The sequence below is a fragment of the Xiphophorus hellerii genome, chromosome 8 (assembly GCF_003331165.1).
Source record: "Xiphophorus hellerii strain 12219 chromosome 8, Xiphophorus_hellerii-4.1, whole genome shotgun sequence".
Taxonomy (NCBI): Eukaryota; Metazoa; Chordata; class Actinopteri; order Cyprinodontiformes; family Poeciliidae; genus Xiphophorus; species Xiphophorus hellerii.
In genome coordinates, this window is record NC_045679.1 from 23680013 (window position 1) to 23704012 (window position 24000).

Consider the following 24000-nt stretch of genomic DNA (forward strand, 5'->3'; position numbering starts at 1 on the left):
CAGTTATTAAAAATTCAAACAGTTTTTTGTTTCCTCTAATTTAATTGACTCTTGAAGCATTCAACTTTCCGCAGAGGCTTTTTCCAGCAGTAACAGCTTCCACACTGAAGTGTGGTGTTGTTTTTGGAGTTCAGTAATATTTTGCTTAGGTATAGGAAGCGTAGCCTGATTTAAAAAAAAAAAGATTTTGAATAATTTTTTTTAATGCATTGTATTTCAGCTTAGGACCAGTTTTGACCAATCACGGAAGGTTGAAAGTAAAAGCAGCAGGAGGCATATTACTACTTTACATAGTCATGTGCCTTTGTTGATGGAGACAGGTTTTTTGTGTGAAAGCTGAGGCATTTCCGTTTCTTTGGTGCAGCTTTTACTTGTTTGATGACTTCTCCTGTAATTCCTTTGCTCTTTGTCCTTCTGCCGCAGCGAAAGGCTTTCTCAGTAAATTAAACCGGGATCCTCATTTCACTAATACAGGTGCCAAATTACATGGGACAGAAAATGAATGATTCATAGCTCTCTTCTCGTGACGGATCTCCTGCTCTGTAAATCCAGGTGGTTAAACTACTGCTTCAGAGAAGAAATCCCATCCATCCTGTGAATTGTCATGACGACAATGGTGACTAGGTGACTTGTGGTGACTTGTTTTTTTAATGGCGGCTTCAGCTTCAGGGGCAAATTTCCTGCATTCAAAAATTTCTAAGTAGTTACTGCCTCTGGCATCCTTGCTGATGATGCATGATTAAGATGAACCTTTCTTTGGAATATGATGGGGAAGTTTCAGTGATTTCAGTTCTGCCATCTTGTTTAGCAGCATTTTGGATTAGTCAGAATATTCCTAATACAGATCTGTTTAACTACCGTACATGTGACGCACAAGTTGATGAAACTAATACAATCTAATAGAATAGAATTACTTTATTCATCCCAGCAGGGAAATTACTTAAGTACTTGGCTGATGTTTCTGGCTGAAAAAGGATATTTATCATGAATATTTCAGTTAAAATGTATATTTTAATGGAATCTTTTAATAGTACAGTACAATTAAAATACAATAAACACAATTTTTGAGGCTGATGTGTTTGCAGGCTGTTTGAAACCGTGTTTAATGATCAGATCCGATGATGAGGCAATTAGGAGAAATCTTTTTCTTTTCAGCCTTCCTCAGGATGGAAGCAGGGAAATTGCTGCAATGTTTGCATGGATGCATAGCTCTGACCTGAATATGTCTGACCTGGTTATTGAATCTTGGCAAATCGTATCGCTCTCCCTCAGTCTGTTTCACCCTCATAGAAGAAGAAGAACAAACAAGCAACTATGTCAGATTGCTGGTCCAGTTCTTCATGTATGGCTCTTTTAAACATGTTCACTGAGAGATTTTTTTAAGGAGGTTTTTTTCATATATATTTATATGTTGCTATTGTCTTTATCTAGTGTACCATTGTTTTTGCTGCTTCTTCCTTTCCTGGGCAGCTATGGGGCTGACCTAGATCGTTAGATCTATCTTCAGGGCTTTATATTTTTATTGTTTTGCTTGAATGGGTTCAAAAGAGACAACCTTCTTTGTTAGCACTGGAATTCAACATTTTGTGGAGTTATGCACTCGCCCCGTAACTCTGCTATGGTTTATTAGAAACCCCTGTGAAGGAAATACTAAATGCATATTATAAATGGCTTTAAAATCAAGCAGGGTGAAGACCAGTGCTTTATTACTCTATGTTGGTAATGGACTGTAAAACATTCTTGTATTTTTACCCTTTTAAACTCTAAAAGAAGTGATGAAGCTGGGTAGAAAATATTGTCCTTTGGATGAGCCTTTCCCCTTTTTGTGGATATGCCATATGCTGATTTACATACATCATGTGTTTGCATTGAAAGTATTTGATAAATGACTATCAGGTTTGTTGTTTTTTTTTGTTCTTTTTACCAGTGTGTGGAATATCATATTTATTTTTTATTTTTGTTGTTTCATTCCATTTAAAACTGGCTGTACACACATCCTTAAGTCTTAAATTTATGTATCTAAAGTTAATGCCTTAAAATGACTTAAATTCATTTTAAAAAGCAAGTTGGCATTAAAAACGTTAATTACAAGTCTTAAATTTTTCTTGGCGGACAATTTAATTTAGTATATTCTGTTTCTCTTTCTTTTTCTTTTCTCACTGGACTTTTCTATCAGGCAAAAGTTTTTCACACTCTACTGCTAACTAGCTGCTAATATACCTTTGCTTGCTAGCTAGCCTCTTTGCATCTATCTTGGGTAAGTGAACCTTATCGCCAGTTGGCTGGATGAATTTTGTACATTTTTGTGGAGATATAGGTCTTAAATTCCATTCATAATTATCTTAAAAAGGTTTTAAAAAGCTGCAGGAATCTTGCATTTTATCTTACTATGATGTTTACATAGTTGCATAGTACTCATGTGTTCCACGTTAAAATAGAAACATGACAGACTTCCACAGAAGCCGCTAGCTAAGTCCATGTGCTAAGGCGGTCCTTTAATTTGAAAAAAATATTTTTTGAAAAACAAACTGAATTGACCAACAGATTTTTTTTTTTAGCATGTTCATATCTAATTGTTGCACGGCGTCAGAAGTGTAAAAATAAAAATCAGAACAAATGCCACGAAGTCTTTCTTTGTTGTTGATGTTTTTTTATTATCTGTCTGGCCACAAACTTTGAGTCTCTGATGCTGTTGCCTCCCTGAGCAGTCAAAATCTAAATCTAACCTTTACCACACACTCACAGAGGTTGTGCAACATCTTATTGAAGCAACCTGATGTGAAGTGGCTTTTTCTGTTTTTTTTAATGCATAATTTCTTTGTGACAAACTGCGACTGGTTTTAGCTTTCTGCATTTTTTGATGGGAAGAGTTGCACGACAAAACATATTGGATGAACTCGCTCTGCTATTTCAAAGTCAGTCAGTATAAATGCTGCAACATTATGCAAATATTTAGGCAAACTCTGTCAGCAGTCAGTGGACCTGTTCATCCTGTTGCAGCTCTCCCTGCGTCCTCAACTGTTTTTAAACCAAATGACTGAACTCCGACTATCGCACATGGACTCCACTGTAAAAAGGTAAATGTGGTCAGATTGGTGGTCAAAAACAATGTTTTACTTATGCTAGCTAGTTGTTAATCCTCCAGCTCTGCCTACGTCACTGTTCTTTTAAAGCGATTGGTACAATTCGAATTGTAAAATCGCTTGACGTCCTTCGCGTGATTGAGATTCAGCATCTGCGGTGAGCTCATCTCACAGGATATTGTCTTGTTGCACATTTCAGCAGCACTGGCGTCTGTCTTTATGTAGCCAGGAAGTGGCTTTCAGAATCTCAAGCAGGTAGTTCATGACAGTCTGCGGTCTATCTAGAAGCTCGCATTATCCACTTGGTAGATATACGTCTTAGGAAGCTGTTTTCATGTGGTTGCCAATGGCAACCAGTTTGTTTTTCTTGTTGTCTAGCTTTACGGTTGAGTAAGCGTAAGACTTCTGCGTCTAGGGCCTGTGGCAGTGTACGGGTTCTGGCTGTGACTTTTGTATTAATGGGTTTATGGAAAATTAATAAAATTATGTTTATCATCATTTTATGTCAGCCCCGTGTTTGTTATGCTGTGTTGGTGTAAGCGTCACAGTTGTTTACATATTTCCCCCCACAGGCCAACATTTCAAGACGGGGTGAAATACAGGAGCAACGATTAGCTGCTCGCGCAAAAGGCCAGAGCATAAACATGATGATGACATATTGATGATCTCGATGTGTGGTAGTGAGAACGTAACCTTTGAAGGAGGGACTGCCTTATGCCAAGCTTCTATCTGTCTCTGGGGGACCCGAGGCATCTCCGTAACCTTCGAGTTGCCAAGGCTTGAACAAATTGGGTCAAAGTAGGTCTCCGTTCATTCTCCTAAGGCGTATCTGTGTCTTTAGATAACATGGGGAATTATTCATTAGAGTAATTATGACGGTCATCTCAAAGGGTATTAAATGAAGCTATCCCAGATTCCGAATATTTTCAGGCTTCCTTTGGAGAGTAGATATCAGAGAAAATATAACCTACACACGGAGCTACTGAATGGAAGTTGTAATGTATTCAGTATATGATCCTTTTCCAGTTAATGAGGATGTTATCACTTACACAGCATTTTCTTTTGCTCCAGTTTGGGGGGGTAGAGGGACGCTGGCCAGTCATCAGATCTTGAGTTGCGGGTCTGCAGTTACTTATCTTGACATGCGTGTCTGAGACTCTAAACTCTCATTACCAACATCCTGTGACGTCAAGTTAACTGTGTCATTTATGATGCATCGTTATTGCATTTGTTGCGTCATGTTGGGATAAAGGTAGAAATGTCATCTTCCTGTTAATTCATTTAGAATTAACATGAAGGCTTAAAAATGGTCTCTCTTGTTTTGTCTTTTGATCTGTTTTTATTTAGAAACTAATCTTTATCAACACAATTTAGCTTTTTTTAATAAAAAAACAAAAAATGTATTTAATGTCAACATAAAAGCTTGTTTCAGAAAACGGCAAATAAAAATATAATACATGATTGCATAAATATTGACCTAGTTAGCAACTGATTTTATTCAACAAAGGTCCAAATAGTTGGTGCTAGCACTCTCAGAATGAGTGTAATGGAGATCAAGGGCATGTGGGAAACTCCATGGTGGAGTGGAAGAAAGTTCTTTGGTCTGAGACCAAAATGGAGCTCTTTGGCCACCAGAAAAGATGCCATGTTTGGCAGGCACCAAACACTTCAGATCACCACAAACACCTCATCCCCACTATGAAACATGGTGGTGGCAACATCATGCAGCGGGGAAAATGGCAACGCCCAGATGTGCAAGTCTGGTTGACACCCAAGGTGGTGTTTTAGGTGTCAAGTCAGTACTTGCTAAATGCTGTTTTGAAGGGGTGAAATTTTATGTAATCACTTATTTTATACTACATATTTTGTGAATTTGTAGAAATCAGTTTTCACTTTGACAGTTTTTATTTATTTATTTATTTTTGTAATTTTGTCAAAAAATCTAAATTTTGTTGATCATTGTTGTTTTGTAAAAGCAATAAAAAGGTTAAACCCCCATTGGAGGTGAATAGTTTTTGTAGGCAGAGTAGTATAATTCTCTATGCACAGTCTGAGTGAGTAAATTATTATATTAATAAAATAGTAATAATTAGTAATCAAATTAATCGAAAAAATAAATACAACTTTTCTGACGTATCAGCCTGCTTAAGCATTTAGCATGCTGAGGTGAGAGAATCTCCTTCACCAGTGCAGACAAAGAGTCTGAAGAGAGCATTGCGAGATTAGGTAACATCATTGTTATGGATCAAGCGATATGAAATTTGTTATCCTGCTGTAACAACTGATTATCGATATTTACTGATGTGATATTTATTTCTCTACACTTTTGACACTGCATAAAAACGACCACACATTCTGGTAACCAAGGTGATGAAGTTCACAGGGTGGTGAGGACATTGTGACCATGGAAATAAAGAGAAGAGAGGAAAACTTGACTCAAGCATGTCTAAAGGTCTTTGGCAGTCTGGGTTAGCTGGAGTTCACATGACTTTTGTTTGATATGCAAAAAGGCACAGTAGTTCAGAGTTGTGTATTTCCGTATTTCTTTTTTTTTTTTTTTATTTGATCCTATAACTTCCTTTTAACCTAATTTCAAGCTAAACAAAACCTCACTTGAAAGACTAAGCTCGACATAAGTGAATCGAAATGGAAGCATTTAGCTGGGATCATAGATAGCGTGTGAAGACCCAACCTTCATAAATTCAGTTTTTAAATGTTACCTGGGTGTTATTGAAATGATAAAAAAATATCTTCTCATTTAATTTCACAATTTGTTATCCTTTAATGAGTTGCTAAAGCATAACATCTTGACTTTATCCAAGCTGACTAACTGAATATTGAGCTTGCCTTTTACGTCACTATCCGATTCAGTAAGAAGGCTTTTCTGACTTCTATAAATGGGTTTTGTTGCGAAACAAATGTATTCCACTAAGTATAGTGACATCCATTGTTGCAACAAATAATTTCAGTGGGCGAAAATGTCCAGTCATTATGTAGATGATTCATTCAGAGCCGCTCTGCTCGGGAGTAGAAGATCAGGAAGATGCCATAAAAACAGTTCTTTGTCGCAGATCGGATTACTGACCCTCATTTCAGCACGTTCAAAGAAAACAATCATGGTTTTGTTTTTCTAGAGTCACGCAAGACCACTGAGACCAGCGGCTCAGTGGTGAGAATGAAAGCCAAGAGGGGAAGCAAAACTGGAACTTCAGGTCTTCTCTCCTGCTGCATTCTCTGTCTGCGATATTGCAGAGAGGCTCGTCTTTCTACCTGTTTCAGTTGCACTTCTAGCCATTGTTTCAGGAGGCTTTGTGTTCATGATGTTTGAAAGCAGGGCTTTAGAGAAAGGGTCTGTGGTTATTATCAGCAGTTAGACATGGGGTTAGGATCAGCGGTATTAGGAAATGAAAAAGAAAAAAGTACGAATCACTCTGTTACATTTAATTTAGCTATGTAAATAGAAGAACATTACAAGCAGAAACTCAAAGTGCCTAACAAGGTTATGCACACAAATATGGTTAAAAATGTACTTTATTGCAATGAGTGTAAAGTGTAGCAACCTTCTTTCATTCAGATGCCTTTGTTCCATGTTGCTAGAAAAACCTAATTCCTGTAATTTTTCTACTATTCAAAAATATTTTGATCCCAAAGGTAAATTAAATGTTTTTGTAACTCATATTAGTTTGAGATTCTTCAAAGTTGGACTATTATGTAAGCGTAACCCCCCGCCAAAAAAAACTGTCCAATTAAAAACAAAATGTGTATAAGGTACCCTAAATTGCCATTTTTGTGTGGATAGGACACATTGACTTAAAATCCAGTAGATCTTTGATCTAATTAGAAATGGATCCAATGTGTGTAGAAATAATATCCCTTCTCTGGCTCATACTGACACATTTCCTAGTTCCATCAAGTCAATTGCAAAATACACTAGATGTCTTCTGTTAGTAATGACTTTAAGACTATAGATTTTATTTCCTCAAAAAAAAAGTTTTTAGTAAAAACTCCCAGAAGATAATTGAACTCACCCTGCATTAAAACTCCTATTAGTCCCCTGCTCTCTTTTGAACACATATCAACCAATGGAATTTAATGAACAAAAACACAGTTAGGAAGAAGGAGAAATGGAAAGCATAATGGTAGACTGTGGTGTGTTTTGGTCTGTTCTGTGACTCGCATGCAAGTTGTTTAGACAATGTCTTGCAACCTTCTCCGCTACCAAGACGCCACATGTCAATGATTCTCCATGGAGTGGGCGTTTGTGGCCGAGGCATGTGTGAAACAATGTCTCACGCTCTGCGAGCCCAGTTTGAGCTTGATGAATTCTGGCATTGTCGTCCCATGTGAGAGCTGTTTTAAACTGCTAGCTCATGTGATTGTTGAGGGAATGGGAAGCGACTCGCAACATCTGTTTGGGTCAGACAATCGCTACCAGCGGAGACATGAGTAGATCCGCTGTGCTTTCCTAATGAGAGGCTCTGATAATGTTTTCGGTAAATCATTGTTGAGTTTAGGAAAGATGGGTCTGTGGTCACTGTTTTACAGGTTTTTGTCGTTTATCAGTTGAACCTGTTAGTGTGAGATGTGTGTTGTATTAATAAAACTGACACTGATATAGTAGGAAGACGTATAAAATCAAGACTCACGGACCTTAACAGGAAATCTCTGAACTTTTTAAGAAGGTGTTAGTATCGTTAATGACTCGACTTTTTAAGCAGCCTAATATTCTTCTCTTGTGAAAATGAAACTGTTTTGCTGTGGTATCAGTTTGCTTTTTTAAAAAAAAATTAGTTGATTTTTTTTAGGTTTTTACTGCCTTGTGTTACTTGATGTATGTGTCTGTGTGTGTGTGTCTGAGAAAGGTAAAGAAAAGTCTTTCTTTCCTTACCTTAGCAGAACCAAATTAGATAAAAGTTGGTGGAATCTTTGTTTGGAGCTTCATGGTGGGAGGATGCTAAAAATGTCAAACTGGTTGAATATTAACCAGCGTTTAGTTTCGGTTTCTGTAGTTCATATTTTCTGTAAACCTTAAATGACATGACAGGACTTGGGTACTTTTGTATACATTGAACCAACATTGAGAAAATATGTGGAAATATTTAATTACAGGAAGTGAGAACTTCTTCTTTTAGTATCTTCATGGTGATGGAGAGAGCACGGCTGGACTATATATTGATATTTTGGGGAGATGGGGGTAAATAAACATTTATTAAATGTGAGGCATGCAAATTATTTTTTTGTGATGACTGATATACATTTCTATAAAATCTTTACTCTTCTGCAAATAACTTTCTGGAAGCTTAAGTTTCCCTAATGCTCCTAAACGCATCACCGCTTCTCCCATCCAGGAAATTGAGCGCCCAGTCTGCTCCTGGTGAGTGGCAGCAGAATAACTGAAACACTCCTACAAGAAATTGAGTTTGCTTGTTTCTGCTAAACTTGCATGAGTTTTCTGCTATAGTTTATTATCTAAAGTCTTAAAAAAGGGAGAAAATTAGTATTAAAAAAGTCTACACAATACTGAAGCAGACAGTGACATCAAGGCATCAACCAGGGCATCTGGTACTTAAGGAACAGAGTAGATCTCTAGTTTCATAAAGAGGACCTCCAAGTCCGTTGATGAAATCGGTCAGTGTTTATCTCGCTAGTGAAATGGTGAATTATTAGGCTGCTCTGTAACAGTCCATTCTGATCTCTGTTGCTTTAAATACTAATTCATTTCTTATCCATTTAAAACAGCAACCTGTCAACAATTCTTGCACTAATGTAATGAAGTCGATGTAAAAGGCCGCTCTTCTAAACACCACTCACAGAAAGTTGATCTGTCTCTGAGCTCAACAGGAAATCCTTCCTCCCAGAAGCTGTCGGTATCTATGACAACCCTTTAAATAATGAGTTACAACATTTAGTTTTTCCTTTGGGATTAATCAAGGAATTTTGAACTGAATTGAATATGCCAGTTTACATATATTCTGTTTTCAGTGCCTCAGCTTTGGAAAAGGAAAACACTTGATTTATTCAAAGAGTGCCACATGTTGAACTAGTTTTTTGGGTAAAAATCTGGTTGCAAACCACCAACAAGCACTTTATCAGTTCTCAGTATTGCTAAATTATTGCATTATTTATCTCGGTAGTCAAAGTAAACATTGCATTTTGAAAATAAGTCCTCCTCTAATGATTTTTATTTATTTATTTATTTATTTATTTCGAACAGACTTTAAAACAATCAAAAGAAAATAAAATAAAATGGAATGAAACAAACTTAAGAAATAAAATATGAAACAAATTATTATGCCCATGTGACATGCAAAATTTTCTGTTCGAAAAGGAGCAGGTAGAAGATACATCTTATAATGTCCTGCCCCTTTCCTACTTGTCAATGTATTTACAATGAACTGTCATAACATCAAAATAAATTTTTTTTTTTTTTTTTTTCCATTTTTTCATCATGTATAACTATACAAAATTATTTTAAGTACTATTGATATCATCAATTACATTATGGCCTATTGGATATTAAACATCTTATACAGCATATTTTGAAATGAGCTCTGCTTTAATCAGCTTTTTAAATTGGTTTACATTTGTAATTTGTTTTAACTCATCATTCAATCCATTCCAGACATTTACTCCACACACAGATAAACAAAAACTCTTCCTGGTTGTTCTAATATGTTGTTTTTTAAAATATCCTTCACCTCTTAGATAATAACCACCCTCTCTGTCAGCAAACATTTCCTGTATACTGTGTGGAAGTTTTTGATGTCTGACCTTAAACATGAATTGTGTAGTTTTAAATGTTACCAGGTCCCAGAATTTCAGTATATTTGATTTAATAAATAACTGGTTTGTGTGTTCCCAGTATCCCACTTTATGTAATATTCGGATGGATTGTTTTTGTAAGAGGTATAATGGCTGTAAATTTGTTTTGTATGTATTCCCCCAGACTTCCACACAATATGTCAGATGTGGTGCAATGAGTGTATTATATAGAATAAACAAAGATTTATAGTCTAGTACGAAGTTAATTCTTCTTATAACAGCAACACTCTTGGCTATTTTAGATTTTACTTGTCCGATGTGTGGTTTCCAACTGAATTTATTATCTAATGTGACACCCAAGAATTTTATTTCATGTACTTCTTCTAAATTAACACTGTCAATTGATATTTTAATTGGATTATTGTCCTGTTTTTTATTGTTTCCGAATATCATAAATTTGGTTTTATCTAAATTTACAAATAATTTATTGTTTTTGAGCCAATGCTGTAATTTTTCTATTTCTGTGTTGATCACTTTAGAGAGTTGTTGAATGTTTTCTCCGGTACAGAAGATACTTGTATCATCTGCAAATATAATGTATTTTATAAGATTTGATATTTTGACTATGTCATTTATATACAAAATGAACAATTTGGGTCCCAAAACTGATCCCTGCGGAACTCCACAAGTTATGTTGAGTACGTCTGATTTCTGACCATCTAATTCTACAAATTGTTTCCTTTCTCCAATGTAGCTCCTAATCCAGTTTAATGGCACCCCTCTAATGCCATACCTTTCCAGTTTTTTTAATAACATGTCATGATTGATGGTATCAAAAGCTTTTTTGAGATCCAGAAATACACCAATTGCACATTTCTTTTTATCCATATTGTCTATAATTTCTTCTGTTAATGCCATCAGTGCCATCGAAGTTGATCTTTTTTCTCTAAAACCATACTGACAATCAGTCAGAATGTTTTGCTTTTCAATGAAATTATCCAACCTTTTACTAAAAACTTTTTCTAGTATTTTTGAAAATTGACAGAGAAGTGACACTGGTCTATAGTTGCTAATTATATTCTTATCTCCAGACTTAAATAGAGGAATAACCTTCGCTATTTTCATTGCATTTGGAAATGTTCCAGATATGAATGACAAGTTGTAGATGTAAGTTAGAGGATCTGCCACATCATCAATTATCTGTTTTATAAGTGACATGTTAATGTCCTTCCAGTCCATTGATTTTTTATTGTTGCATTGATTAACTATTTCCTTAATTTCAATTTTGTCTACTGGTTTCAGGTACATAGATGATGTATTTTGTTTAATACATATTTCCGATGAATCCACATCCAGTGGGTTTGATTTATTTATTTGTTCTGCTAACGTAGGCCCTACATTTACAAAATATTCATTAAATCCATTTACTATCCCAACTTTTTCATTCAGGGTTTTATCATTATAAATAATATATTTAGGGTGAGTAGTATTAGAAGAATTTTTTCTTATCAAGCTATGTAAAGTTTTCCAAATTCCTTTAATGTTTAGTTTATTATTTTCTAATATTTTAGAATAATAATCTGTTTTGCATTTTCTCATAATAATAGTTAATTTATTTTTATAAGATTTATATTTTTGTTCTGCTTCAACCGTTTTATATTTTATAAATTGTTTATATAGATTATTCTTTTTCTTACATGCATTATGTATGCCTTTTGTAATCCAAGGCTTTGCGAACCCCCAAAATCAAACAAAATCCTAAAAAAAACATTGGTTTCAAAATTTGAATTAATTCAGTTATTGTTTCAGTGTGATAACATTAGTACCTATTGTAATTCACGTAAAGAACTCTTTTAAGAGGTTGTTTAATTTTCAGAGCAGTATTTGTTTTTATGAGCCTCTGATCCATTTCCATTTTTATTCAACTCTGTTCTGTATATGAGGTTTTACAATCATGAACCCTTTGATTATTTTGATACCACTGCAAATGGAAACCACATTAAGATGCTTCAAAGTTACCTTTACAGGAGCATAGTACCTCATTTTACTCTGAGGTCGAGTGGTAATAACATACTAATAATAGAGTTGGCAGCTAATTATTCAGAATTATTTTTTCATTATTGGGTGAAGAATAAAGTATGTGTTGTAAAGCATCCAGTTCAAAAGGTGAGTCAAAGCTGCGTTATAGAATGAGATGAGATAGAAAGCTCGCTAGCTCTCTACCTATGTCAAGGAGGTGTTTTTTTCTTTTTTTCTTCTTCTTTCCTCTTCCATCTCAGGCAGCTCTAACCCTGTCCATCCCCTCACCCCCTGCTGTGCATTGTTTGGGTTGCCGTAATCTCTGATGTAAATTTGCAGCTGCGGCTAAGCAATCCTGTAACAGGCCGCTGCAATCTGGATGAAAAGCTGTTCTCGTAAAGCAGGAGCTAGCTCGTACTAATCACATTCTGCCATATCAACCAGAGGGGTTCCTATAAATAACACAAGCTGTTCGCCGCCGTCAAAAGCTGTGCTTGTTTCCGCTTAACCCCCTGACGCACTCGGTGACACTCTCGTAACTTCCCCGCCTCAGTCGGCTTTAATCGGCGATTCAGATTGGTAAAAATCTCCAGATCAAATGCAGATTTTATCCCAACATAATTAATTGACCTGTGATCATAAGAATGCATGCATCAACCTTTTCTCTTAAATAATCGGTTAATTGTAGAGCATTTTTCTTACCAGTGTAGCACAGAGTATTGCATAGGAACATTTTTGTGGAATGTATTAGACAGAAAAAAAACTTGTATAGGAAACTTTGAAAACACAGGAAGTAGAAAAATGAATAAAATTCTAAAATATAAACCAACAAATGAAAATGGAGCAAATAATTGTGACAATGTTTAAGGCAACAATAATATTGATGATGAAATAAGTGAATTAGGAATAACTAACTAATAGATTAGAAAGCATCAAGTTGTAAAGAATTATAAATAAGTAATACCTTATACTTAAAGGGGCAGTATTATGTGAAATTAACTTTTGTTAGCTTAACATCATGTTATAATGTTGTTCCCTCATCAAAAACATACCGGGAGTGTTGCCTTGATTCTTTCATCCATGTTTGAAAAATCCTTTACTCTCATGTTTGATTTACTTAGCATTTTTATAACAGCTTAAGGTAACAGTTACTTAACTGTGCTGTGAAATGGCACAAGTTCAACTAAAACCTAGACTGAATCAACAACCCGTTTTTATGAAAACTGTTTTCAAAGCTAAGGAGGTAGCTTTGAACCCCAAAACTACCTCCAAGTTCCCCTATTCGTGGATTTTTCTCACCTACCATTTCTAAAATATCTTAAAGAAAATGCAGCTTGGGAAGCTGAAATACTTATCCACAATGCTCCTCGACACGCTGTTGGCTGGCATTTGCAAAACTGCCAATCTAGGAGCAATAAATTCTTAAAAAAATGTAAGTTCTCGATTATATTAATATTCTCCTTACCACTGATGGCAAATAATTGTGACAATGATTAATTAAGGCAACAACAATATTGATGATGTTGAAACAAATCAATATTATTCCTTATCTTTGAATGAAAAAGACCAAAGATGTTCTGCAGACATGCAAAGGTGGTTTCCAGTGTGTCTTCATGAATTTTAAGGTTTATATGGTGTTTGAATTATTAAAGTAGGCATTTCTAAGCAGTTTTAGAGGGGACTCAAGTATTCACAGATTCTGTCTAGTGAGTGCTTGTGGTCTCCAACTCTAGCGAATACCGCGGTCCGCTTGAGTAGCTTACAAAACTAATAAAAGGACCTTAATATCTTGTCTGTTTGCCTAGTTACCACTCAATAACGGTTTACATACATAGCAAGTTCAATTCTGCAAGTGTTGTTTAAGGCTTTAGCCTATTCTGCCCTAGATTATAGTCTCTATAGCAACAGCCATGACCCAGGAGGCACTTGAGTTACACGGAGACGGGGTTGTAAGAGGAAAGTGGTTTCCTGGCTGTGAGTGAGAGAGTAAATGGTATTCTGAGACTGCTCTGGATGGTTTTTATTCAGTGCTGCACAGAGGAAGCCACAAAGTTCACTGCGAGGCTGCAGAGTCATATGGTCGCAGTTCTTGCATTCCCACACATTTTTAAAATTTCTCAATAAATGCGGCCACTGTTTGTGAAAGTTCACACTGAGATTCTTAAATTTTTCTCTCTTTTTTTTTTGTACCAGTTTCTCTATCAGGCATTTCCCAGCACGATGATGATTTTTTTGCTTAAAGAAGTAGGCTAAGAAGGAATATCTCTGCTGAGAGCTTAGCATGGCTGGAGTCTGTGTAGCATGTCTTGAATTTCCTTACCAAAGGAAGTGAAGGCTCCTGATGGAGCTTGACGAGTAGTCGGTGATCATTCCAGAAACATGTAGGTCAGTGGATAAGCTTATCTGTGCTGCAGGATGCACCACTTTCATTAGTGTGCCGCCTTCCAGATTACTTTTCAACCAACACTGACAGTCCTCGTCTCTGTTAATTTAATTTTCAAAAGCTGTTCTACAACAGAGAAGTAAAAAAGTTCACAAATATGAACGTATCCATAAAGAAAGTGGAGCATAGACATAAGGCAGCCTGTATTGAAGTAATACTCAAGTTCCCCTGATGACTCTGTTCATTAATCTTTTCAAAGCTGATCATTTTTTGAAAACGCGCCTCAAGTTGGACAGATATGTTCTCCACATGTGGATGTGATGTATCGTCGACTTGCCTGCTGATCATTTTCTTACGTTTCCGAAGCGTTTTCTTGATGTGCTTAATTGGTCTGCTTGCACTTTATTTCGGCATGAAAGCTTTAATAGAAAGTTCTGAGAAACTTAACCTGAAAATATTTGTAGAAAAGCTTTGGCATTAAGCAGTTCTGTGGCTCACATATTTGGAATCATATGAATTTAAGCTAAGAAGGAAATGATACAAATTTTGTGTAAGAACCATATTCATGTCATAACAGGTTACGATGCAAGAAATAACAAGTGATGGATCCCAGCACATCGGATTGTGCTTGCATAATTCCACCTGGTGTAGCATCACAGACAAATTAGCCTGAGGCTTTGATCATTCATTTATCAACAGTGCTTTTATTTTTGAAAGCCACTGTGATTGAAAACATGCAGCTGTTTCAGTGTAACCTCTATAAGAAATGGAGATAACATGCCTAACAACTATGTTTGCTCAATATCTTGCAAATAAATAGTCATCACAATATCAGTGTGCAAAATTAATACCGCAAAGGACTGGTTGGAGTGCAGTAATGGTTAGCTAACATAATCCAAGTGTCATGAATCGTCCCTGTACATGCTAATGTCATGTTTAGCAACTTGTAGAGTCTCACACCGGACATAAATAATATTACCCAAAATGCTAACAGTCACAGATCTGAAAGAGAAGAGGGAGGGAAATCAACATATATGGCAACTGATGCATTTCATTGCAGTATTTACCGCTTCTATCACCACCACAAGATTTTCTAATGTCGGCATTCCTATTAGACAGCTGCAACGTGTCTGGAAAACGGTGGCAAAGAGCGACAGGCCTATTGTCACGACAGATCTATCGTGACAATAGGCCTGTCACGATAACAAATTTTACTGGATATTAAATCGTCCCAGAAATTATTGCGATAGACGATAATATTGTTGTTTTTGAGACCACACAGCGTGCTAAATAGTAAAACGTGATTTAACGAAGCCTCAAGGCATTTTAATAACTGTCAGAGCACTCCACACTGGAACTGGAAGACATTCTAAATATCCAAAATAAAACACAGCAACTAAAAACGATAAATAAAACGGAAATAAAAACAAAACACAATCGAAATCATAAATAAAACGGCCGAAATTTCTGTAAACAAAATTACCCTTCAAAAAATATAATCAGAATGGAAATTATAAAACTCCTTTTAACGTTATACGCAATTAATTACGGCAGGCTTAAACAACGCACATGCAAAGTACTAGTGAGCGAAGGTTGTATCTTTGGTGGCATCCTTTAAAAGTTTCCATAATTACAGTACAACAACCCTGCGCCGCATAATCACGCCTTGTTTGCTTTTTAACACTTTTCCGCCGTTGGAAACCATTAAATCTGAATGAATTCCTGTGCAGGTTTTAACAGGTTCTGCTCATCTGTTCTTATCAACATTTCTAGGCCCGTTCTGCTTTCCTTGCAGCTCTTTCAGCTCCACCCACTCCTCCTGACGGCTTCTGTTTTTTTTCCCCCCCTCCGCCATTGCTCTCTGTAGCGTACCTAACGACAGCCCACAACTGCCATCCCGCGCCCCTTCTTCCTCTATACGACTTGCACCGTCTCTACATGCGCTCACTTCTCTTTACTCTGGATGAATGGAGCCAAGCACTCTGAGAAATCTGGTCCATCACCAGAGGGGTTGACGGAGTATTTATACACAAGCCGTCTGCTTTTATGGCACAGATTGTGTGGGAGGCCGACAGCCTCCTGGTTGTGCATACCTCCGGTGGTGTGGGGGCAAGTTCATGCATACTTTGGAGATGGAGGAATCGCCGCTGACTGTTGCTCTTTTCCAGATAAGTTTTAGGGAGATTTCAAAGGCTGCTTCTGGAAAATATCCTCATTATGTAACCAGAAAGAAACCAGTTGGATTTCTTTCAACATGACAAACGCCAGGAGAGGCAAATTAATCATGTTCCCTAAAACTCACCTTTTGCCATATCTGCACATACCAGCTGAATGCGACGTTTTAAATTTCATCGGAAACAAAAGGTTTAATTTAGATTCTTTTTAATAAATTTTTCTGATTCCAATTTCAACACAGTCTGGCTTTAATTTAGAGGAAGACCATCGCCATGTTCCGGCTCGGCGAGACTGTGAAGATTCACGGTGAATGAAGTGCGCTGAGATTATGTGTTGTGGCAGCACTCAGATTAAGATGAGGGGGAGGAAAAGTCACATTCTCTGCATGCTCCAGTGAACAAAGCCTCTGTTGACCAGCGCGCATTCCATATTGGGCACTGTACTTAGTGAAAACCGTGGCGTTGACCCCAGATTCGAGCAATAACAATATATGCTAACATTTCTCTACAACGTCTCTTTTGTCTGACTTTTCATTGAGCGACTTGAGGCGTCTTTGTTTTATTCATATTGTTTGCAGTAAGAAAAGTTTTCAATAAAAAGCAGCTACATAATAGCTATCGCTTTACATACGTTTTATGAGCTACAACCTGAACGTTGGAAAATATGTAGTCATAAAAGTAAAAAAAAAAAAAAACTGGTCTTAAGACAACAATATTATCATTTATATTAGTAATTATTGGGACAACTTACCATCCTGCAAAATTTATCTTGACAGGCCTATTTATCAATTAATCACTTGATAAATTAAAGCAAGCTTGCTTGATTTATTGTTTTTCTCTTTCTACTAACAACTGGATGGTTTATTGACCTCTAACAATGTGTTCTTGCATTTTTATGCCATTACCATTGTATTATTGTTGTCTCTAAGCAACAATATTATCGTTTCTCGCAATAATGTCTGGGACAATTTATCGTCCACCAAAATTTGTTATTCTGACAGGCGTAATGTCACCACATGGTCGACCAGTGGAATGATGCCTTTTCTCCACAAGATAATAAAGAGAACTAAAAATAATTCTCTTTATCATAGAGCTATAATAAAGATACATTTTGTATACAAAGTTACAAAATGTATCTATTTAACTACATTTTGTAATTTTCCACAAAATGTATTTAAATAGATGTGTGCATAGTTTGTCCTCTTTGCTTGTGTAAATAAGGTAATTTGACACTCAGTGTTCATTAAAAAAAAAGAAATCTCAGTGTTAAGTTATTTTTTTTACTCTATTGCACATTGACGGTGCTGCCGGCTCCTCTGCTGTGGAGCCGGGAAGTTCAGTTTGCCACAGCAACGTTAACGCTGGGCAGGATAAGAAGAAACGAGTTGCACAAAATGTTCCAGGAAATGCATGTTTATCATAAATCAGCCAGTCATGCTCTGAGGCGACCCAAGAGTAAACATAGAAAACGGTCCCAGAGCTATACCTAACAGAATACAAACAGCTTAACGCCAAACAGAAATGATCCGCCACATTCACTTCTGTTTTGTATTTATATGTATGTACGAGTATCGTAGCATCAAATGTTTGAATTAAAATCTTAATTTTAAAGAAAACTGTAAAGAAACTGTCTTCTTTACAGTGTTGACGTTGTATGTTGCACTTTTATCATCAAGATAAAAGATGAAATCCTACACAGCTAGGTTTTTAAACTTCATATTCTCTCACTACACACACAGACACTGCAACAACAGACACTCCCGAATTACTGCAACAATTACTTGTAATTCTCTCCCTCTCCAGCCCGTGACGATGTCCAAGCGGAGCTTCTTTGTTCGGCTGGTGCCGTGCCGGTGCTTGCGAGGTGAGGAGGAGGTGGTGACATCTCTGGACTACTCCCACTGCAGCCTGGAGACGGTTCCTAAGGAGATCTTCAGCTTCGAGAAGACGCTGCAGGAGCTCTACCTCGATGCCAACCAGATCGAGGAACTGCCTAAAGTACGACATTTTTGAACGTTCCTGAAAAGCTGGTTCACAACGCAAGATAGAGTTTGCGCTGTTATAAACCTACGAGTTTTTAATCGGATGGGAGATGATGGAAGCAGTGATAACGTTAGAACATTTAAGCCATCAATCTTTTCTCTTGATGTTTAAATTAAACATCTTTAACGTGATGTTAAAAATGTTCTTAATTTGCTCTTCTTCTTCTCTCCTCCTCCAGCAACTGTTTAACTGCCAGTTTCTCAACCGGCTGAGCATGCCAGATAATGACGTAACGGTGTTGCCCGCAGCGATCGCAAATCTTGTTAACCTCAGGGAGCTTGATGTCAGCAAAAACAGTAAGCAAAAAAAATAATTGTATTCTCTATCGACCTTTGCATTCTTCTTAGAAATTGAGCAGATGTCAGAACTTCCTTTGAAGCACAGGTGAATCAGACCACACACATCTCTGGTCTCAGATCAGCTAAAACTGACCATCAGCAGCCTGGGTTTGCTAAAATGGGCAGCTATCTTTCCTTGGAAAAAGTTTCTCTCCTAATTGCTGCTTTTTTTGGATCACTCTGAGGGAAAACTGACACAACAAGTTTTGTTCAATAAATGGCGTCACAGTACGATGTCTCAAAACAATGATGGCTGAACAAGTCCACGCTTGCTGTCTCGTTTCTCAATGATGCTGGAATAAAACAACTGTCATTCCTTTGTTGTAAAGGTTTGTACTGAGATTTAAATTCTGAATGTTCAGCTTATTTTTTTAAAGGGGGCAGTATTATATAAAATAAATTTTTTTGAGCTTTACGCAATGCTATGATGTTGTTCTCTCATCAAAAACATTCCTGGAATGTTGTTTTGATTTTTTTCATCCATCCATTAATCTCCCATGGCAACTATTCAGCTGTCCTGTTGGGGACCGAACACCACATTCAAGGGCGAAACTCCTTCTGTGAGCTTCCACAGAACTCCCTTCACCCGCGACTCCCCTACCCAACTCCTTCAGACTAGCCAGCAGCAATTAGCAAACACCTGGAGGAACTGCGTATCTGCTGAGCTCATTATATGAGCTACCTCTCAGTGAAACGTTGGCAAAACAGTTATTAAAGGGTTAATTCAGGAGCCATGCTGTGCTGAGTTCCTGAAAGCAGAGTTTCAGAAAGAGAAGGAGTTTTTAAACAGAGGCCCAATCAGCAAGCAAAATTTAACTTAAGTCACATTTGATACATGCCACATTTTTATAACAACTGAAGGTAGCACAGATACCTGATCGTACTATAAGATGGTTCTGTGTGGCTGAAGAACACATAATGCAACCCATTGAAACAGTTGGTGAAGTTGTGAAGATGGCAGTGTTGGATATTTGCCTTTTTTGTCATGGTAAAAACTTCCTACTTTTATGCAACTTGATATTATGTGACAGAGCAAAAATGATGCTAGGCCTTAACAGATTAGAAAAAGTGTGTGTGTGTGCTTTTCCAGCCAGCCACTCTTAAGTTGGTGCTCGTGTTTTAGAAGTTTATCTCCGCTAGCTTTGCACATCTGGACCTTTTTTGTTCGTCCTTTGGCAAATCACTCAGTTCATATTGGATGAAAAGTGATTCTAAACAAAAACAAGATTTGCCACAAAATCTCGATTGGATTTAGGTCATACATCGGGTCACCCATGTTTAGGATTATTGTCCTGCTGGAAGGTAAAATTCTAGTCTAGTGTTTGGCAAATTGGCCAGAAAGTTCCTTTTTGCCCTCCTCTGACGAGCTTCAGTCCCGTGTCCCCTATTATGGTTTGTGTCAAATAACAAACATGGCTTCCTTTGAGCAGTAGCTTTCCTCTTGTCACTCTTCCATAAAGGTGTGTGGAGTGTGATTAATAGCTGTTGTGTCAAGAGATTCTCCCACCTGAACAGCAGCACATTTTATTTAAGTATCAGAGTTGAGTGCAGCTGAAAAGGAGAGCCTTTCAAACTTCTAAGGTTGTTATTTATTAAGAAATAAAGCAAAAACTGAATTATTTTCATTTTTATTACCAAATTTGTGCCTTATTTTGACATGGCTGAGTTTAATGCAGTCTTAATCGGTTTCAAATTATAGTCTGTGATCGATACGCGGAGTAACAAAAGGTCACATTTTGAATCATATTTATGGGCAAATGGTGTAAAGTTTCTTGTAAATATTTCAAAATTAGCTCCACAAAATCAGTGATTTTGATTGCAAAGAAATCCCAAAAACAATCATAAAAATAGGGAATCATAAAAATCCTGAACAATATGAAACCATGTTCACCATTTCCTTTTCAGAAGTATTTATTGAATGCAGCCATAGCAATTTATTGATATTTTAATGGGTTTTATCAATACATTCTGACACAGCCGGCCCTTTAAGAGCATTCATGATCTTTACGTGACCCAAAATGGAAACGAGTTTGACGCCCCTTTATATAAACAACCTTATCAAATTCTCAAGCCTTTAATGTCATCCTTTTAAAAACAGTTTTGCTGTAACTGCGTCAGTCCTTAAACATTTAACTTAAATTAAATGAGTGCTGAAGCAGCTGAGCACAAACGTGGTTTTGGATCTTACCGCTCGTTTTTCTTTTTCCTTTTCTTTTTTATCATGAACCAGAGCTTCTTGAGTCATGTTTACATTAAAAATAGCTTCTCCTTGAACACAAACACTTCAGCCTAAGTGTCGTAGACACAAAACAAAGTAGAGGAAATAAACCCAGGGACTTGATCACGTTCTCTTTCTTGTAGTTTAAACATTGTTTTGGTGAGAACTTGCAGACTGACATTCAGTGGGGGGGTTTTTTCTCCCCTCTTCTGCTCTTTTATGTTCCAACTCTCTCTCTCTCTGGTTAAGAAAAAATATTTAAGATGTTTTTTTTGTTTTTTTTATTGTCTGTGTTTATAAAATGCTCGTAAAATTTAACAATGCAAACATTGCTGTGAAATGGCTTTTTCCCCCCCCCTTATGGGGCGTGGAAACACATTTTTGCTGTTTTAAGTGACTGATTTTTAAATTCTTTTTATTTTTTATCATTTCCCTCAAGGTATCCAAGAGTTTCCAGAAAACATCAAGAACTGCAAAATCCTTACTGTTGTAGAAGCCAGTGTGAATCCTATTTCCAAGTGAGTGCACATTCCCATCATTTAATGCAACCTCTAAGTGCCTTACATTTTACTAGAACGTCAAACACGTATTAAAACGTCCAGGTATTCTGGTTCTGAAGAACCTTTTGAGAGGCTTTTTGTGGTTTAATGCTCTCTGCTGTTGTGTTTTGCCAGGCTCCCAGAGGGTTTCACTCAGCTCATGAGTCTGACGCAGCTCTACCTGAATGATGCCTTCCTTGAGTTTTTACCAGCCTCGTTTGGCAGGTCGGTTTGCTTTCCAGTTTATATTGCAGAGCAATTTGTAAACACAAGAAACTTAAGTTAAAACAGTCTTTTGTTTCTGTTGGCTTTTGTTTTAAATCCATCTACTGTGTATAGTAAAAAATGATTCTTTTTTTTTTTTTAACCAACATTTTAAATCAAATTTTCTGCAAATTTCTTAAAATTATCAGTCAAATTTTATTGGTATAGCACATTTCAGCATTTCAAAGTGCTTTTACATCATAAAACTGCAACATGGAATCAACAATTGAAACACTACATTTAGTCAAGTCAAATTCTTAATTGATTATTTTTCAAGAGCAACTTTAACAATTAGTACAATTTGCATGAATATTTTTGACTATAAATTGCATATGCACAAAGGAGGATTAGACTTGGATTTATATTAAAAAAACTGGGTAAATATAAAGGAAGATTTTACTTTTACTGTGTAAATAATTACAGCAGCATCAATAACGGATTTTTCTTTTCGGAGGCAGATTGTTGTTTTTATTTACATTTTCTGTAATCTTTAACAACTAAACCTGGCTGTCTCCTGGAATATGGCCCAGTTCCACTGGTAACCAATGTCACCAGCTGGTATTGTACAGACACATTGAATAAATTGGGATATTATTGAAAAGCCTGTTTATTTTAGGAAACACATTATATAGATGAATTACACACAAATGGATGTCGGAGAGACTTTATTTCTGTTAATTATGACAGTTTTCTATCTACAGCTAACAAAAACATGACATTTGACATTAGAATATTACATCAGACCTCTAAAAAAGCATATTTAATACATAAATGTGGGCTTCATAATGTTTAAAGGCTATTTTCAAAAGGCACTTTTAATCTGACAAACGACACTCATCAGGATGTTTTGTCTAATTATTGAATATGACTATTTCAATATACTCAAAACATGTCGGCGTGACTTTTGGCATACTGAGCAAATTCTCACTGTGTTATTATGTTGACCTCTTTTGATCTTGGAGTTATTAAAACTCCAAAATGTTGGGAACCATTTGAAATAATATGGTTGCTTTGATTAAAACAACCACTTAGAGAAATGTACTTGCATGATGCAATCTACTGTGAAAGCTGGGTGTTGTGTAAAAGCGTCATCCTTACGTCATGGCGAGGTCGAATGAGGTGTTTTGTAATTACATGATACTTACCAGTTCTGTGCATCAGATCCTGAGTTGTACTTTTATTGTTTTGTGTTGTTTTTTTATTAACTTTTTCCAATCGCAACTCAACTTTAATGAGACACAGACAGCTGCACCCTAAGCTCAGAGGTTGTAACATACTTGGAGAAAAATTTGACTCCGACTCTCTTTCTGGTTGCAGGCTGACGAAGCTGCAGATACTGGAGTTGAGGGAGAACCAGTTAAAGATGCTGCCAAAGTAGGTGGTTTGTCATCCAACAAATATCCAAAGCATTTTCCTATAAAGTTATCCATCTGCCATATATAATGCTGGTCTTTATCACTGCCTCTTGGTCCTCTAATACATCTCTGTTTTGTACTTCATCCAACCTCCTTTTTTTTAATTTCCTCCCGTTCTGCCCGTATTGAATTCCACTGTGTTACATAAAGGTCCCTCCCCACCCCCTCATTTGGCCACTTGCTGTGACAGGTTTTATAATCCCCAGCTAACTCACAGGGGTGAGGATTATTTCACCCTTTTCACAGGGGGTGGTAGGTGGTGGTGGTGGTGGTGGGGGGGACTGAATGTCCCACAAATATTAGCGAAGGCTCCCAGTGCTTTTCACCAAAGTTAGATTCTTTTTTCCTTCCTTTTCTCACTTTCTCTCTCTATCATGCTTCACTTACCGCATCATTTCATGCCCTTCCCATTTCCGCTGCCAAACCGCACTTCCCTGCTCTCCTTTAAGTTCTTCCTTCCTCTTTCAGAGTTTCCTTTTGTTCTCATGCTGACTGTTGTCAGTGACTGACAGGCCGGGCCGGTGCTCGCGGTGCGGCTCGTCAGCGGATCGTCTTTTTTTTTTTTTCTTCCTTTTTCTTCGCTGTGTTTATGTGACACAGGACAGACCTGTTATGAGCTGGAGGCCCGACAAAAGAAAAGGACTAATGATCGGGAAGGTTGCCAGAGCAACACGCAAGCACGTCGCAGATGTAAACACACTTGCGCGCACATAAAGTCTTTCTCAGGGTTTCCATACGAAAAGTTCGGTATCTTTTCCCCTC

At 36.9% G+C, this 24000-nt stretch overlaps 1 protein-coding gene across 4 annotated transcripts in view; it reads left to right on the plus strand.

The window, feature by feature from the left end:
• erbin (erbb2 interacting protein) overlaps positions 1-24000 on the plus strand; it is a 64191-nt gene that overhangs the window by 12450 nt on the left and 27741 nt on the right. For all 4 annotated transcript variants that reach the window (XM_032568952.1, XM_032568954.1, XM_032568953.1 and 1 more), the window contains 5 exons: positions 18225-18419; positions 18643-18760; positions 21460-21538; positions 21695-21784; positions 23141-23197. In XM_032568952.1, coding sequence (XP_032424843.1) covers positions 18234-18419; positions 18643-18760; positions 21460-21538; positions 21695-21784; positions 23141-23197 — 530 coding nt within the window. In that variant the 5' untranslated portion in view covers positions 18225-18233. The remainder of the gene's footprint in view (positions 1-18224; positions 18420-18642; positions 18761-21459; positions 21539-21694; positions 21785-23140; positions 23198-24000) is intronic.